Raw genomic sequence first — 15,190 nt, forward strand, 5'->3', positions numbered from 1 at the left:
CTGCACGTACTAGAATTTGCTGAACCATTACCCTATTGATGGACGTGCAGATGGTCTGTGATTTTTTGCTTTCACAAAAATACTGCTGTTAACAGCCCTTTTTTAGGAGCTGGAGTTGGAATGTGGTTTGCATCAATGTTTGCATTTAAAAGCTAAGTGGTCCACGTGCTCTCTGCAGACTGGAATTGGAGGACATCTAGTGACTCTGGTTATTCTATTAAATTCTCCGTGTAGTAGTCTGTCATCTATGAAGTTAACCAGACAAATTCCCTCACAAAAACAGCATTACCACAGAAATTGACCATAATAAAAATATTTCTAAGCCAGGGATAATGACCCACATTAACATTGAGTTGTTGATTTCATTAGAAGGAAATCCACTTCTGTGAATAGTTCACAATGAAGGCCTTTTCCCCTGTCCTTGTCTGCATGGTGAGCTGTAGCACAAATGCTGTGTTGTTCCCACAGCCATAGCCACTAGGGGAAATGAGAACTGTTAACTTGTGACCTAGAAGGTGTTTTGGATTTTCTTTGCAAATATAAAGAAAAGAAAGTGAAATTTGTCCAAATTAGGTAAGTCTGTCTTTGCTGTTTCAAATTAAGTAAATAGAAACCTAAATCCCCTATGAGAATTTCGAGGATTTCTTTATGTTTTATCATTTTGTGTTCCCTTAGAAGGGGCCTGGATACTTAAGAAAGCCCCATAGTGTAGCTCTGTTTCTTACTGTGAAATTTCCAGCTGGAGAAAACAAATGGGATCCCCATTGCTTACCATGGTTTCTGCTAACCAGTACTCACAGATGGTCGGATGGGGCATGAAGTCCCCCCAGTCAGTAGCACCGAGCCAACTCAGAGCAACTGGCTTAATCCTTTCCCACCTTGCTGCCGTGAGCAGAGCAGATCCAGGTGGAGAGGACCTGAGGGAACTGTGGCTGAGAGCTGAGTTAATTGAAGGAAGCAATGCCCCGAAATAGCCGGTTTCCTTGTCCTCTTTGCTTTCATCCTTGCTGTCCTGGGCCTGCCATTCTGTTATGCTCTCTGTCCCCTAGAGTTAACTACCCTTCTGCTGCTCTCGGGCTAGTCTGAACTCTCAGCAGAACCCACTGGGGGCTGCCTGACCTCCTATGTTTCCATGTCTACCCCCTTCAGCTTTTCTCCTAGCTAAACTCAGATTACTCATGTCCTGGGGTTAGGAAAGCAATTTGATGAATTCGCCTTACTACTCATGTTGAAATGAAAACACAGCCTTTTCAACTTTTTGCCTCATTGGTTTGCATGAGCTTTTACTCTCTTTCTCACAGTCATTTCTTTTGGAGGTTAAAAAAACCCCTACTTTTTTTCCTTTCTGATAATCCGATTAAGAAGGTAGTAACACCTGTATTCTTCGCTTCTGAGTTTCAGAATCAGTGGCAGGGCTGTCTCTCTTTTCTTCTCAGGAAACCTGAGGGAAATCCCATAGCATTGGTATTCTGGAAACTTCCTTAGGTTTGCCTGTTCCTGGATGTTAGGAGTTGGGATAAGGTAAATATTGGGCTCTTATGATCAGATTGACATAAAAGCTATGTAATCCTCTCACCTAAAATTGAGCCATAAAGAGGTTAAAATAAAGAAAAGAACGCAGCCTTTAGCCCCTCTCGCTGCCTAAGGAGTGGGTAGGAGCCACAGATTCCTTCCATGAAAGACATACTTCTTAAAAAAAATAAGTTACTTATTTATGCCTAGTATTCAAATAGCGCAATAATAATTATGCCTACAGTCAAAGGCATCCAGCTGACTGACTCTATGGTAAATGTTATTAAATTCTAGCACTAAATTCTCTTTATGTGTTCAGTCTTTATACTTCATATTTTGTTGCTCATATGTAAGCTTATTATCTTACGTCTCAAGAACTTACAGGGAGCACCTCTGCCTTGCAGTGAGTACATGGTACTGTGAGGAGTTAGCGTGGTTTGGGTAGAAACATCTTCTGGCCTTTGGAAGAAGGAAAGGGGTCTTTTATAAAAGTAGATTGGATATCAAGGGAGTGTTGTCAGGAAAGTGTGCAAGACAACGCCAGTCCAGGTAGTTTTTTTAAAGGAACATCCATGCTGCCTCAGTTTCCCCTGGCAAATTGGAACCATGTCTTCAGTGCTCTCACCATGCTTTATAGAAATGTTGTCATTGCTGGCATGTCTGTCTCCTGACTGGATTTCAACCTTTTCACAGCAGGGCCCCTGTCCCCAGCCCCCTGCAGTGAGGCCCCTCACTCCATTGGACCAAAAGTGGTCCCTGATTCCGTCCTGATCCCTCTCATCTCCAAGCTCCACTGGCCTGGAAGTGAACCATGCGGAACCAGAAACAACCCAGGCTGTACCAGGGTGGGAAATGGGGGTGGCCTTCAGATGAGACTGTGGTGGTCATCAGAGAAGAGGTAAAGAAAAAGCCAGAAGCGAAAGTACTTCTTTAGGAAGAGTTCTATTTGGGTTGTAATCTTGAGATGAGGCTTATATGGATGTGCCTATAGCACGTGTCTCTGAATAGAAGAAAAGCAGCCTTAGAGCACCTTCTATTTTGTGAGTTTCCAGCCTTGTTCCAAGGAGCATGTTTAAATGCCCATTAGAGCACCAAAATGGAATTTAAACAAGGTATGAAAGAGAATAACGAGGTGGCATGACTTTCTTCCAGGTCCTATATTTAATGCCTCTGTGCATTCGGACACACCATCGGTCATCCGGGGAGATCTGATCAAACTGTTTTGTATCATCACTGTTGAAGGAGCAGCACTGGATCCAGGTACTTCTCTCCATCTTTCTCCTTCCCCGTGTTGCTTTCTGTAAATGTTTCTTATATTAGCCCCGCTATGTTACACGGATGTGGAGGTCAGGCATTGGATTGTCTGTTTATTCCCAAACTACCTAACTTAGTATTTTGTACTCAGTAGGTGTTTATTAAATGCTTGTTGATGGGTGCATCTATCTGTTAGATAATTTGGAAACACATCCAGACATTTGAATCTGAGTTGTCAAGGTGATCAGTGGGCCACTTCGGGCTGATTCAAGCAGGTTTAAAACCCACTGGCAGATCCAGCTCATTCACTTTTTGTCTTTCGTTTATTCATTCAGATATTTATTGAGCTTCTTCCATGTACAGGTGCTCTTCTAGATGCTGAGAATAGAGGAGTGAATGAAATGCTCCACGTCTGTCCTCATGGAGCTTGCAAGCTGGTTAGGGAGACAGACAAGAAGGAGATCACCATATAGTATAATCGCACATAGCGATGAACGCTTTGAAGAAATACAGAGCAAATGAGTAGCAAGTGATCAGGGGGTGTTATTGTAGTGTAAATTCTTAGGAAATCTTTGTAAACTTTTTCTTTGCAGAAAATTTTAGCATTGCCGATAGACGCCATCAGTCTTACACCTTTGCTGCTGGGCCCCCTTAGTGACCAGTTGATGTCCCCCTCTCGCTCTTAGACCCTCACAGTTTGAAAGAACATTAAATGCACTTAGGTGTCTCTGTTGCTAAGCAGGACTGTACCGATGTCTACCTTCTCCTAAAGAGCCCATGGAGAATCTGACTCCGTCTGCGTGCTGCCCTTCTCTCTGCAGATTTTGACCTCGGCCATGTTTGTACCGCTCACCCCAACGCAAGCAGAGCCACGGCCTCTCACAGGCCAGTTTTGCACCTTGAAAAGGCCAAATGATTGTACAGGGTTTACAAAGTTCTGTGCGGAGACCACCGGCCGTGTGGCCTTGGGCAGAAACTGGAAGCAGGTTTCTATTCCATGTTAAAGGGCAGGTTATAAGCAGAGTGAGGGTGTCCCGTAGTGAAACGAGTGTGAACACCATGAGCAGGGCACTGGGCAGAGCTGGCTGGAGGAGCAGAGGCCTGGATGGCTGCCGCCGGAGGTCTGGCTCCCGCAGGACCTCCAGTTGAAGGTTCAGGTGCTGACCAGTCCAGGTTGGCAAGTATTTTCTGTAAAGGAACCAGGTAGGAAGTATTTTTGGCTCTGTGGGCCAGATGGTCTCTGCAGCCACTGCCCTCCTCCGCTGTTGCGGTGCGAAAGCAGCCGAAGAGAATCATGTAAACAAGTGGGCACAGCTGTGCTCCAGGGAAACTATTTACAAATACAGAAGGTGAGCTGCTTTGGCCTACAGGCTATCGTTTGCTGACCCCTGGATTAGTTGATCGCTTCCAAAATTGACTCTCTTAGGGAACCTGAACGTGGTTGAACTGTAGAGGTAGGAAAAAGGAGAACAGTTTGTGGAAGATGTAAGAAAAGGAAAAGAAATGCACCCAAACCAACAAAGTGGTTAGCTCTGTTCACAGGGTGAGGAGGAAGGAACCCAGCTCTTGAATGAGCCGCGGCGACCATGCCTGAGGCGCAGAGGACGGAGGTCACAAAGTAGGCTTCAGAAGGGAAAATGAAGGTAATGGTAGAAGAGATTTGGCAGGGAAAGGGGAGAGAAAGCCTTTCCAAAAGTTGAAGTAGTGCAATGCCATTTTTACCCTTAAAGCTCATTTATGGATATGTACAAAAATAAATCATTTAAATGCTCTTTCTCAGTAAATTAATGGGTCGCCAGTTGTGCCCTTAATATAAAAGTCTTTTCCTCCAGCGTAATTGCAAAAGCTATAGGTAGCTGTTATCTTGCAGATCACAGTTTCCCAGAACTTTGCACTCTTGGACTGTGTGGGTGGAAGATTCTGAATAATTAAACACAAGCTGTAATTTAGTTTTTCCTCACGCATCCTATGGGCTCTGGAGGAATTCTCTTTTGGAAAGGCCATGTTGCCTGAGTGGGCTGAGTGCCAAGGCCCTCCTGTAGGAGGAGGGATGGGGCAGACCATGACCCTTCAGAAGTGGTGTCTTAGGTCCGGTTCCCTAGAAGCAAAGCCTGAGACGAGTGTGCGAGTAATTAATTGAGGATGTGCTCTCAGGAGAAAACTATGAGGGAATCGAGATAGAAAGAAGCCATGCAGAAATGTGAATTCAAAACAATTCAAACTCCCCATGGGGAGCTCTGGAGCGTGGGTTGTACCAGAGTGTGGCCTCCTTGAGGTAAGGGACTAGGCTTTTACACCTCCCCTTTAGTCAGTCATTGTCCACAGGCTAAATGGCTGGGGAGTGAGGGTGTTTCTTAAGTTCTAGGAGGCCTTTCCAGGAGGTGGCTTCTGTCAGTTCAGGCCAGCTCTGGAGGAGGGTACAGGTGTGAGAGCTTTAGCAGCCAACACCTGCAGCAGCTGGGGGCCCAGCGCACCAGCAGGTCTGGGCAGGGCACCAAGAGCCTCTGCTGCAGGCAGTAATGCCCTTCCTGCTCGCAGCTGCTGTTTGTAGAGCACATGTATGTTGAACTGTGGAGATAAGAAGGTTCGTGGCAGCCAACTTTTATTGAGCACGTACTGCATTCCAAGTGCTGTTCTAAGCGTTTTATATAAAGATAACTTATTTACCCAGGGGTGCTATTGTAATTTCCTTTTACAGATGAGGAAACGAAGTCACCACGAACTTAGTGACTCACCCAGGTCACATGGCTAACAACTGCTGGTGCAGGGATTCCAGCTCGGGTAGCCTGGCCCTGCAGCCTGGCCACCAAGCCAGAAGGCATGGCGCGACTGGCGTTAGAGTCTGGGCACAAGTAACGGCGCACAGTTTTGACTTTCTTCCTTCAATCACCACCCAGCACCTGCAGATGACAATAGCACTGAGCTGGAATTGTCACTGAATACATGAGTGTGCTCCGGCCCACTGTGGCAGCCCCTGAGGGTGTGAGGATAGCTACGGTGCTCCCTCGGCCCACCGGGGGTTAGTCTTGGCGAGTGGTGACCTACGTGCTGGGAATAATCAAATTTTATGCTCAAGTGCCACAGTGGGTTGATGGGGAGAGAAAGAAGATATTTTGAGCATCAGAGTAGAGAGCTGTCATCCTGTAGGTAGAGTTGAGATTTGCCTGTGGCCCTTAACGTGAGTTGAAAAAGAATTATCATTTGGATGATTCTGTAGAAATTCTTGCTTTTAGTTTTGCTTACATTCTTTTTTAATATATAAGCATCTGAATATAATTTATTTGCCTAATAATGTGCTTTCAGAGGTTATTAGTGTATTTTTGCTGAATGAATTAGTTCCTTTTTGTTTAACAGAAATTGTGTTAACATTTATCCAGAAAGCCTTGTCAAGTGAATTTAAGATAAAACAGTGTCTGTGGTCTCCGGTCCCTTCTCTCCTGCTGGGTGGATCTCAGACCTGACACAGCTGCTCTCGGTTGGTAACAGTCAAGGAAGAAGTCAAGGGCTTATGATGTGGGCTCTGTTTCCACATTCTATGAGAATTGTGCCACTTGTGCCAAAGTCATCTTTCTCTTCTGCCCGTATTAATTTATTTGAGGCTGTTAGAACCTTAATTTTGCACAGTACTTTACGATTTAGCACCATGACTCTCTGGGACTGTTAAACTGTTCAATTTTCTCAGCTTGACATTTTTTTCCTCTTGCTTTGAACGTAAGCACTTCTGCAGGGGAGAAAAAAACGCAGCGAACAATAAGATCTAAACTGTTTACAATTCTAAATTGTGTACAATTCACTCTGTGTACATTTTTTTCCTTACGACTTTAGTGCCCTTCCAGTCTCGGGTTCTTCTCCCTGAAATGTCAAAGGACCCTGCTTTCTTTGAGAGGGAGGGCATGCGAGGTCACCACGTCCCAGCTTTTTGTCTCGTGTTCTCTGTAGGAGACAGTGTTGGGGTCTGACGTTTCTTCCTAGGCTCCTTAGGTTGGGTGGTGGCAGGGGTGTGGTTAAGATGTTGAACTCTGGAGCTAGACTCCCTGGGTTAAGCCGCATGCTCTGCTACCACCTGGCTGTGTGACCTTGAACAAGGTATTTCGTCCTGCCATAGAGTAGGGAGTGTGACAGTCCCTTTATCACAGGGCTGTTGTGAGGATTCAGTGAGACCTGGGGTGTGTGGAGCAGTGCTGGCCCATAGTCAGGTTACACACATCTTAGCTGTGCGTGGTATTTCTGCCCATTGCACTGACCCCAGCATTTTGGCTTGGTGACCATAGATGACATGGCCTTTGATGTGTCCTGGTTTGCGGTACACTCCTTTGGCCTCGACAAGGCTCCCGTCCTCCTGTCTTCCCTGGATCGGAAGGGGATTGTGAACACGGCCCGGAGGGACTGGAAGAGCGACCTCAGCCTGGAGCGCGTGAGCGTGCTGGAATTCTTGCTGCAGGTGCACGGCTCCGAGGACCAGGACTTTGGCAACTACTACTGCTCCGTGACTCCGTGGGTGAAGTCACCAACAGGTTCCTGGCAGAAGGAGGCAGAGATCCACTCCAAACCCATCTTTATAACTGTGAAGATGGATGGTGAGAATGACACGCAAATAATTCTCAGTGTTTGGGGAATGTCTTCTCTCTGTGCTCTGCCGTGGCTAACAGAATCCAGGTTTCCACCATTTGAGGAATGTGCCACAATGTGCCTGCTTTCTCTCTAGACCTGGCCAGAGCTTGTACCCAAAAGGAGCACAAATCACCCTTGTCATTTCTCAGCTTTGGTATCATGTGCTGGAGGCACCTTTGGGAAATTAGTTTTAAGACCCACTGGAAAGATTTTTGATGCCTCGTCTCTTCTGTAAATTCTATACAAAGCTGCTTTACTGTGTTCCGGGGTTGGCATGGGTCTGCCAGGCAGAGGCAGAGAGCAGTGTGGAGTGTGAGCTTAGGTCTGCAGGCGAGGCTGTGGGTGGGGCCCTGCGCCTCCTGCCCTCCTATTATAGGTTTTCATTTTGGAAAAGGGAGGCTCCTCCTGGTGTCACTACCATGGAGAAGGGTTCTTCACAGAACCCCAAGATGGAAGGGGGAGCTCCCGGCCTCGTTGGCCCACACTGACCACTGTGATCTACCTAACTATGTGGTCAGATGGCCCCCTTTTCACCCCTGTTCCCTGAGCATCCAGAGTGAGGGCACTTGTTCTTTGGTTAACGAGAAACATGTCTTCTCTGCAAAAAAGCTTCAGAGTAAACGTTAGTTGCAAAAACTCCGTGGAGAGAATTACAGTCCAGCTCTGAGCAGTAGCGGGAGCCTTTGAGTGTCTTTCCCTCGTGACATGTCAGGTTGGGGTAGACTGGAATTGCAACCTCAGCTCTTCCACAGCTGACAGCCTTTCTGATCCTTCGTTTCCTGTCCTGCAAAATGGGATAATAATCTCTCCCAGCGCTGTTGTGAAAATTAAGCCATATTAAATGTCAGGCACCTACCAGGGTGCCAGCGCCCCCCCAAGGAGTGTTGGTACTCATGGGGCCAGGAACATGGAATTGAGGGGTGTGGGATCCAAACAGTGTTTGTGCATTCCTGACACTTAGCCATTTATACCATTTTTGCATCTTAGAAATTCCTTGCTTAAAGTAACTCCGTATGAAAACGCAGATTTACCAAACAAGTGAGGGAGTGATTATTCACTTTGCTAGATAATTTACTATAGTGTTACTTAAAATAGCTCCCCTAGTACACTTCAGCTATTTGATGCATAGAATTGATTTATGCACAGTTTTTTTAAGGATGCATCTGCTGCTGAATGTGTGGTGCCCTTATACTGACTTTTAAAAATCAATCTCCTGCCAAAACCCTAAAAAGCAAATTGACATTCAGAGACATCGAATGAAATCTTTTTTTGTTTCCTCTTCCCCAAGAACTGGGTGGGGATATATTTGCTCATATTTTTGGACAGATACGGCTGAGTGCTCCTGTCTCTGGGGCTGTGCAGGGTGCTGGATGCAGGACAAATGGGATCCAGTCCCTCGGCCGACCCTGCTCTGGTGGGGAGGGGAGGCGGGTCTTCCCTCCCATGGCTCATGCGGCTTCCCTTTGATCTCTCCCCCTCAGTGCTGAATGCCTTCAAGTACCCGCTGCTGATCGGCGTCGGCCTGTCCACTGTCATCGGGCTCCTGTCCTGCCTCATCGGGTACTGCAGCTCCCACTGGTGTTGTAAGAAGGAGGTCCAGGAGACGAGGCGCGAGCGCCGCCGGCTCATGTCCATGGAGATGGACTAGGTTGGGGCCCAGGGAAAGCAACGACAAAGGGACGGTCTAGGAGCAATTTGGGCAAGAAGAGGACAGTGATATTTTAACGTGAAGTGCGTCACACTAAAAACCAGTCCTCTCTAATCTCAGGTGGGATTTGGCGCTCTCTCTTCTCTGCATGTCAAGTTCCAAGCGCGGACACGTTTACCAGCACACAGCCCTTCCTCCCACGGCACTTTCTGATAGAACAATCGAGCGTGTGTTTTTCCAACTGCGGCTTTTTCATGGTTAACCTTTGTCTAATTTTTTTCTCCTGGTTTATAGCTCTCCGACACGCGTGTGTGTCTCTCTTTCATTTCGAGGGGTTGCGGTGAGGAAGGGGCAATGGCATTCAGAGTTCTTTGTCTCAGGCGAGGACGGAACCGCCCGCTTGAGAGCCGGCTCGGCTTCTGTGTTGGAGGCATGACCCTCTACCCTGGCTTAGCGACAACACGGACCTGTGCCAAAGGCTAACTTGTGGCTTTTTACTACCCTACCCCACCCCCTATTTTCAGGGGTTTAGACTACATTTGAAATCTAAACTTGGCAGTAGTTAAGTTCTTATGGAGCCCAGATCATTGCTTTGTTTCTTGCTTCTCTGCCCCCTTTCCATTTCTTTGCATTTGCTTTATGTAAGAGTGCTGAAATGGCGGCCCTGGAGTCTAGAGTTTGGCTCTCCACCGAGCACCTTATCTTGCCACCTTAGCCTTAAGAATGAGTATGAAGAAAAATACACAGTCACCTCTGTCCAGGGCAGTAAGAAGGCCTGCAAGGAAGAGGAGGTTGGGGACAAGGAAAGGAACAGACACTCACTCCAAAGGTTCTGAGGCCGCTGTGCCTCAGAGGGCCCCAGGGAGAGCAGACGAGGGATCCTCAGTGTTAGATTTCTGCAGCTCATGCCAGGAGGGTCAGTGGTGCCAGGGGGGTGTCAGACGGAAGAAGCCACCTCCATTCCCCTCTCCTGCCCTTTGCAGGAGGCAAGGGTCTTGACCACCAAGGGACTGCCATGGGGACCCACAGATAACCCACGTCCTTCACGGACTGCTTGAGCTCCTTACCATGAAGGCGAATTGCTGCTTGCAAGACTGACTGATTTCACGGAATCAGAAATTGCCTGGAAGAACCACACATTTTCTCTGACCTTTTCAGTCCTTCAAGTCTTTCTGAGCTCCCAGGCAGGGGGTGAGTGAGAAAGGGTATACTTTGTGGTGTGTTTGCTTTCCTGTTAGGAATGCAAAGGAAACCCAGTGGTTTATTGCCAAGTGAAGAGCCTACAAAGCAGATCCAAGAGCAGTAGGTCTTGCCCAGTGGCACATCCCGGGAGTAGGACAGTGGACCAACCCGGATCTTCCGCTCCCTGGAGGGTCTCACCCCCTGCACGGCACTGGCCTTTCGGAAGCATCGCAGTGGGGTTTTCTGAGGCTCGCTGGTGACTCATGCCCTCCATTGCAATCCTCTGTGCTTTTATCCTGGCTCTGAAGGACCTAACACTGCTCTGTCTTCCAAAGGGGAAAAAAGATTCGTTTGTTTTGAGCAATAAAGTAATACAAAATGATGGCCATTCATGTGCGGCTCTTTGTCACAATGGGCCGGATGAGCTGTACTCCTCCTGGCTCACCATCCTCCCCTCCGCTTCCCTCACTCTGCTGCCCATGTTCCTTCTGCATTTCTCACTGAGTCGCCCCCAGGAGGCAGATTTCCACCAAGTTTCCCCTTTTTGTTCTACTCACTGAGGTGACTACTCATGTGATAGAAATTCTAGATTCTGCACTCATGGTAGCAGCACAGATGAATCCCAGGCCTGGGGTCGTGGCGGGAAGACCGGCTGCAGTATATCCCACCAGAGCATGAGTGACTGGAGGAAGAGGAGGAGGCCTTGATAGCACTAGATTTGGGTATTTTCTACATGTCGTTTCCTAAGTGCTATTTCAGAGGAGGCGGGTCACAGGTGACTGTACAAATGGGCATGAAAGAGAGAACATGTATGAACAGGTGTTGTGTCAGTAACAGCCAGTGTCCTCTGAGCCCTTGCAGTATCACACTTACTAAAAGAAAACTCAGGACTGTTGTAGCACAGGCCCTTCTTGGTAGGAGGAAAGGGTACTTAGCCTTGGATGTGACCAGGTAGGCCAGGTGTATGTAGAACCACGGATGGGTCACATCAGACTCTCAGTAGTGGTAAAGGTGACGTATGCTCACACAGTGTACCTTTTCCTTTCAAACTGCTGTTACAGTTCAAGGCTGGAATTGTTAAGGCATTGACCCCAACCCCACCTCTGTCCATTGGGCTGGCCAAAGTCACCTGGGGGCTGGTACGAAGCAGGGAGAAACCCAAGGGTGTTGTACCAAGGACCTCGTTCCTTCCAGGGACAAAAACTTGCCTGGAATGTGTGTCCTTTTAAAAGTGAGAGATGCTCTCTTGTTGTACCAAACAGGGCTCCCCACAATTGCTCCTCTGGAAGAGGGTCCTGCCAGGAGCACTGGTGTGAATGGAAGAAGGACCTAGCCACGATTCACACAGATGAAATTGCACTTCTTAACAAAAAGAAACTTGATAAAAAGTTTGGGTTTTTTCCTAATCCTAAAAATACCCCCAGAAAGAGCCTAAGCTATCTTCAGATAGAAGCCTCGAAATTACTTTAAATTGTTTACTTTATAATGTTTACATACACTTTCACTTTTAAAAAAAAAAAGAAAAAATGCAAACTGACTTTTTAACAGCTTTGAAGATTTTTCATGGGATGGTGGAACTCTGACTCACCAACTGGATTTAAATCCTCATTTAGAAATGTATTTATTTGTGTGTTTCCCCTCCCATCCACCTGGCTTTCCCTAAGATCCTGGTAAAGGAGGCCCCTCCTGCCCAGACCCTTGTCTCTTTCCCCAGAGGCTCTTGCTTCTTGCTTTGCAGACTGCCTGCAGCCATGATTTTGTCACTGACATCTGTGAGCCAAAGACTGAGCCTTTTTGGCAGGAATAATAAGCAATACTACACAACTTGCTACTTTCAGAAAACTTTTTTTAGCTTCACCGATGACAACAGAGGAAGAAGGGACCTGGGATTCCGGTAAGTTCTTCTCCACTGTTTGACCAAATTCTCAGTGATGAATATTGTGTGCAGATCACTAGGAGAAAAAAGTTGACTGACTTTCTTTTTTAGCGTGGCACATAAGGATCTGCCGAATTTTACGTAGACAAAGAAAGGGTCTTGTGTATTTTTGTCCATATCCAATGTTATATGAACTAATTGTATTGTTTTATACTGTGACCACAAATATTATGCAACGCACCATTTGTTTTTTATTTCATTAAAGGAAGTTTAATTTAAATTGAAGTTGTGTGAGGAACTTGGTGTTGGCCTCTGTCTTTCATCCTCTGCATGAGGGATCGTGGCTGAATTCCAGTTGCAACTTTAACACTTTAACCCCGTCTGGTCTCTTTGAATCCTATGAAAGCATTGTAGATTTTCACTAAAGATAAAAGAAGAAACGGATTTCACGGGATCCATATTGAGATTCCCACCAAGCGGAAAGGTGAGGGCTGGGGGCCTGTTGCTTACAGAAGGTCGCTTGGTCTTTCGGTGAATTCTCATGACCTTACAGGTCTCCTGTCAGGAAAGAGAAGTTAGATGTTGTTCCTCTCTGCAGATGAGGAAACAAACACCAGAGTTCTGTGACCATATCGTGACTGGAACAGAACGGCTTTTCTGACTCATGACCCGCTCTGGAGCCAAACCAGTCCAGAAGGTGCTAGCGCCTGTAATGTCAAAACAATGTTCTTCCCCAGGCCACTGGGTTCAGGAGCCTGGACAGGAGGGAGCGCCGGGAGCCCTGACGCCCTGCTGGCCCCTGGAGCAGCCGCCCGGCCTTGGCTGACCTGCCCCACAGATGCTGCTCTGGGCCTTATTTGTGTCCAGGGACCACCTTGCGTAGTGAGGTCATCAGGAGCTGGGTCTGTGTCCTGGTACTAAACTTGCCCAGGGAACGATGCTGTTGCAGGCATGCAGAAGGTACTGGCAGTTTATAAATGCACAGTTAACGCTCTACTGTGGGAAATGGCCCATCACTGCACGCTTCTCTGTGAACCAGGAGGATTGTGCTTATATCAAAACGCTGATGCAGTCAGAGTTGGTCTTCAGCAGTCCCCTACCTATTAGTGAACCTGTCCCTGCCTCAGTTTAAGAACAAAACAAAAGCCTGCTTGCACACCTACTGTGTGCCTAGGCACTGTGCTAAGCACTGTGAACCTGACACTAACTTACTTGCCCTCAGGCCTGGACACATACTTTCTTGCCTGGAAACCTCTCCCCTCCTGTCTAACTCGTACTTCTTCAGGTCCCAGGGAGCCTTTTCTGCCTCTCTAGGCTGGTGAGGACCCCTGACAGATGCTCTGGTAGTCTGAAAGTGGTGTGAGGGCAGGGTCCGTTCACCTCTGTGGCTCTAGTGCCTAACTGTGATAACAGCTGAGACTGAGGTTCTTAGGATGTGCCATGCACCAGGACAAGTGCCTCAAGCCCCCTGGAGATGGCTACAGCAGAAGCTGTCTTACCTGCTCTCCATGCAACTGGATCTTCCAAATAAAAGCCACTCCATATCCTGTAACCCACAGACCACTGTGCATGGCACCCCATTTTAAAATAGAGGTTTTGTTGTTATTTAGGTATGGCAGAGCAAACAGATCAGGAGGTGACTGCCCTTGTAAAGACTGTTATACTCATCCCAAAAGGAGGGGGCATATCACACCACGTCATGGGACGGGGGGGTGGGGTGACACAGGAAAGTGCCAGGGCCTGTCAGGAGGCGGAGGGAGTGAAGGAGAAACATAGGCAACAGCCTTTATTGTGGTTTTCACAGGAAGGAACAGGTAAGTCAGGGTATGCAGGCTTAGGATTGACTGCTTTGGATAATGTCAGTGGGCTCTGGAGCACAGGCATAGGGGTTGTCCCTAGTAATCTGGTACCTGGCCCTGGGGTGATAAGAGCTGGGAACAGTGGTGCAGAGTGTGAGAGCCCAGTGGAGGAGATGGTTGGGGTATGGGCTCTGCATTGGCTGGTTTGCACATGGAAGGCAGCTCCCAGATGAATCCAGTCATTTCCTTTCTCTAGGAACTGGCTAGCCCTGGGAGGGGCCATCTCTCCAGGGTCAGCAAAGCCACAGATGTCAAAGAAGCAAAAAATAGAAAAGAAAATGACGAGATTAACTCCCTCATCATTTGGGGCTTGTAGACTGCTCAGTACACCTGGGAGGTGACGCTCCTGAGTCCCCCCTGTTCTATTTATTCTGGAATGTGTTTGCACTACCAGTACTCGTTACTATGATTACATAAAATCATTGAATAGTGTGTAAACCAATGAAATCTCAGCACAAAAGAGCTGTTGATATAAGAAAGATGAACTATCTGGAAAGACTCAATAGAGGCAAATTGCTTTTCTAAAAAGCTGTCACTTTAGGTCCAGGCAAAAGAACCGAAGGGGCCAGCCCCATGACTGAGTGGTTAAGTTCACGTGCTGTGCTTCAGTGGCCCAGGGTTCACCGGTTCAAAGCCTGGGCACAGACCTACACACTGCTCATCAAGCCATGCTGTGGCAATGTCCCACATACAAAATAGAGGAAGATTGGCACAGATGTTAGCTCAAGGCCACCCTTCCTCACAAAAAAATAAATAAAAATTAAAAAACGGTAAAGTAAACGAGGGCCTGGCCTGGTGGCATAGTGGTTAAGGTCACGCACTCTGTTTTGGTGGCCTGGGGTTCACCGGTTCGGATCCTGGGCACGGACCTACACACTGCTCATCAAGCCATGCTGTGGTGACATCCCACATAGAAGAACCAGAAGGACTTACAACTAGTATATACAACTATGTACTGGGGCTTTGGGGAGAAAAAGAAGAAAAAGGAAAAAAGAAGGAAAGAGGAAGAATAGCAACAGATGTTAGCTCAGGGCCAATCTTCCTCACCAAAAAAGAAAAAAACATACCTTAAAAAAATGTAAAATATTGAGACAAATCACAAAAACAAATCACAAAAAAATGGCGCAGTGGCGCAGTGGTTAAATTCACACGTTCGGTGGCCTGGGGTTTGCCGGTTCAGATCCTGGGTGTGGATATGGCACTGCTTGGCAAGCCATGCTGTGGTAGGCGTCTCACATATAAAGTAGA

The 15,190-nt window shown here is 47.3% G+C and overlaps 1 protein-coding gene across 1 annotated transcript in view; it reads left to right on the forward strand.

Moving 5' to 3' along the window:
• The window catches only part of PTGFRN (prostaglandin F2 receptor inhibitor), a 72,671-nt gene extending 60,303 nt beyond the window's left edge, over positions 1 to 12,368 (forward strand). Inside the window, exons 7-9 of the mRNA XM_046645371.1 lie at positions 2,665 to 2,772; positions 7,038 to 7,343; positions 8,859 to 12,368. Coding sequence (XP_046501327.1) covers positions 2,665 to 2,772; positions 7,038 to 7,343; positions 8,859 to 9,025 — 581 coding nt within the window. The 3' untranslated portion in view covers positions 9,026 to 12,368. The remainder of the gene's footprint in view (positions 1 to 2,664; positions 2,773 to 7,037; positions 7,344 to 8,858) is intronic.
• The last annotated feature ends 2,822 nt before the right edge of the window (positions 12,369 to 15,190 follow it).

The sequence above is a fragment of the Equus quagga genome, chromosome 18 (assembly GCF_021613505.1).
Source record: "Equus quagga isolate Etosha38 chromosome 18, UCLA_HA_Equagga_1.0, whole genome shotgun sequence".
Lineage (NCBI taxonomy): Eukaryota > Metazoa > Chordata > Mammalia > Perissodactyla > Equidae > Equus > Equus quagga.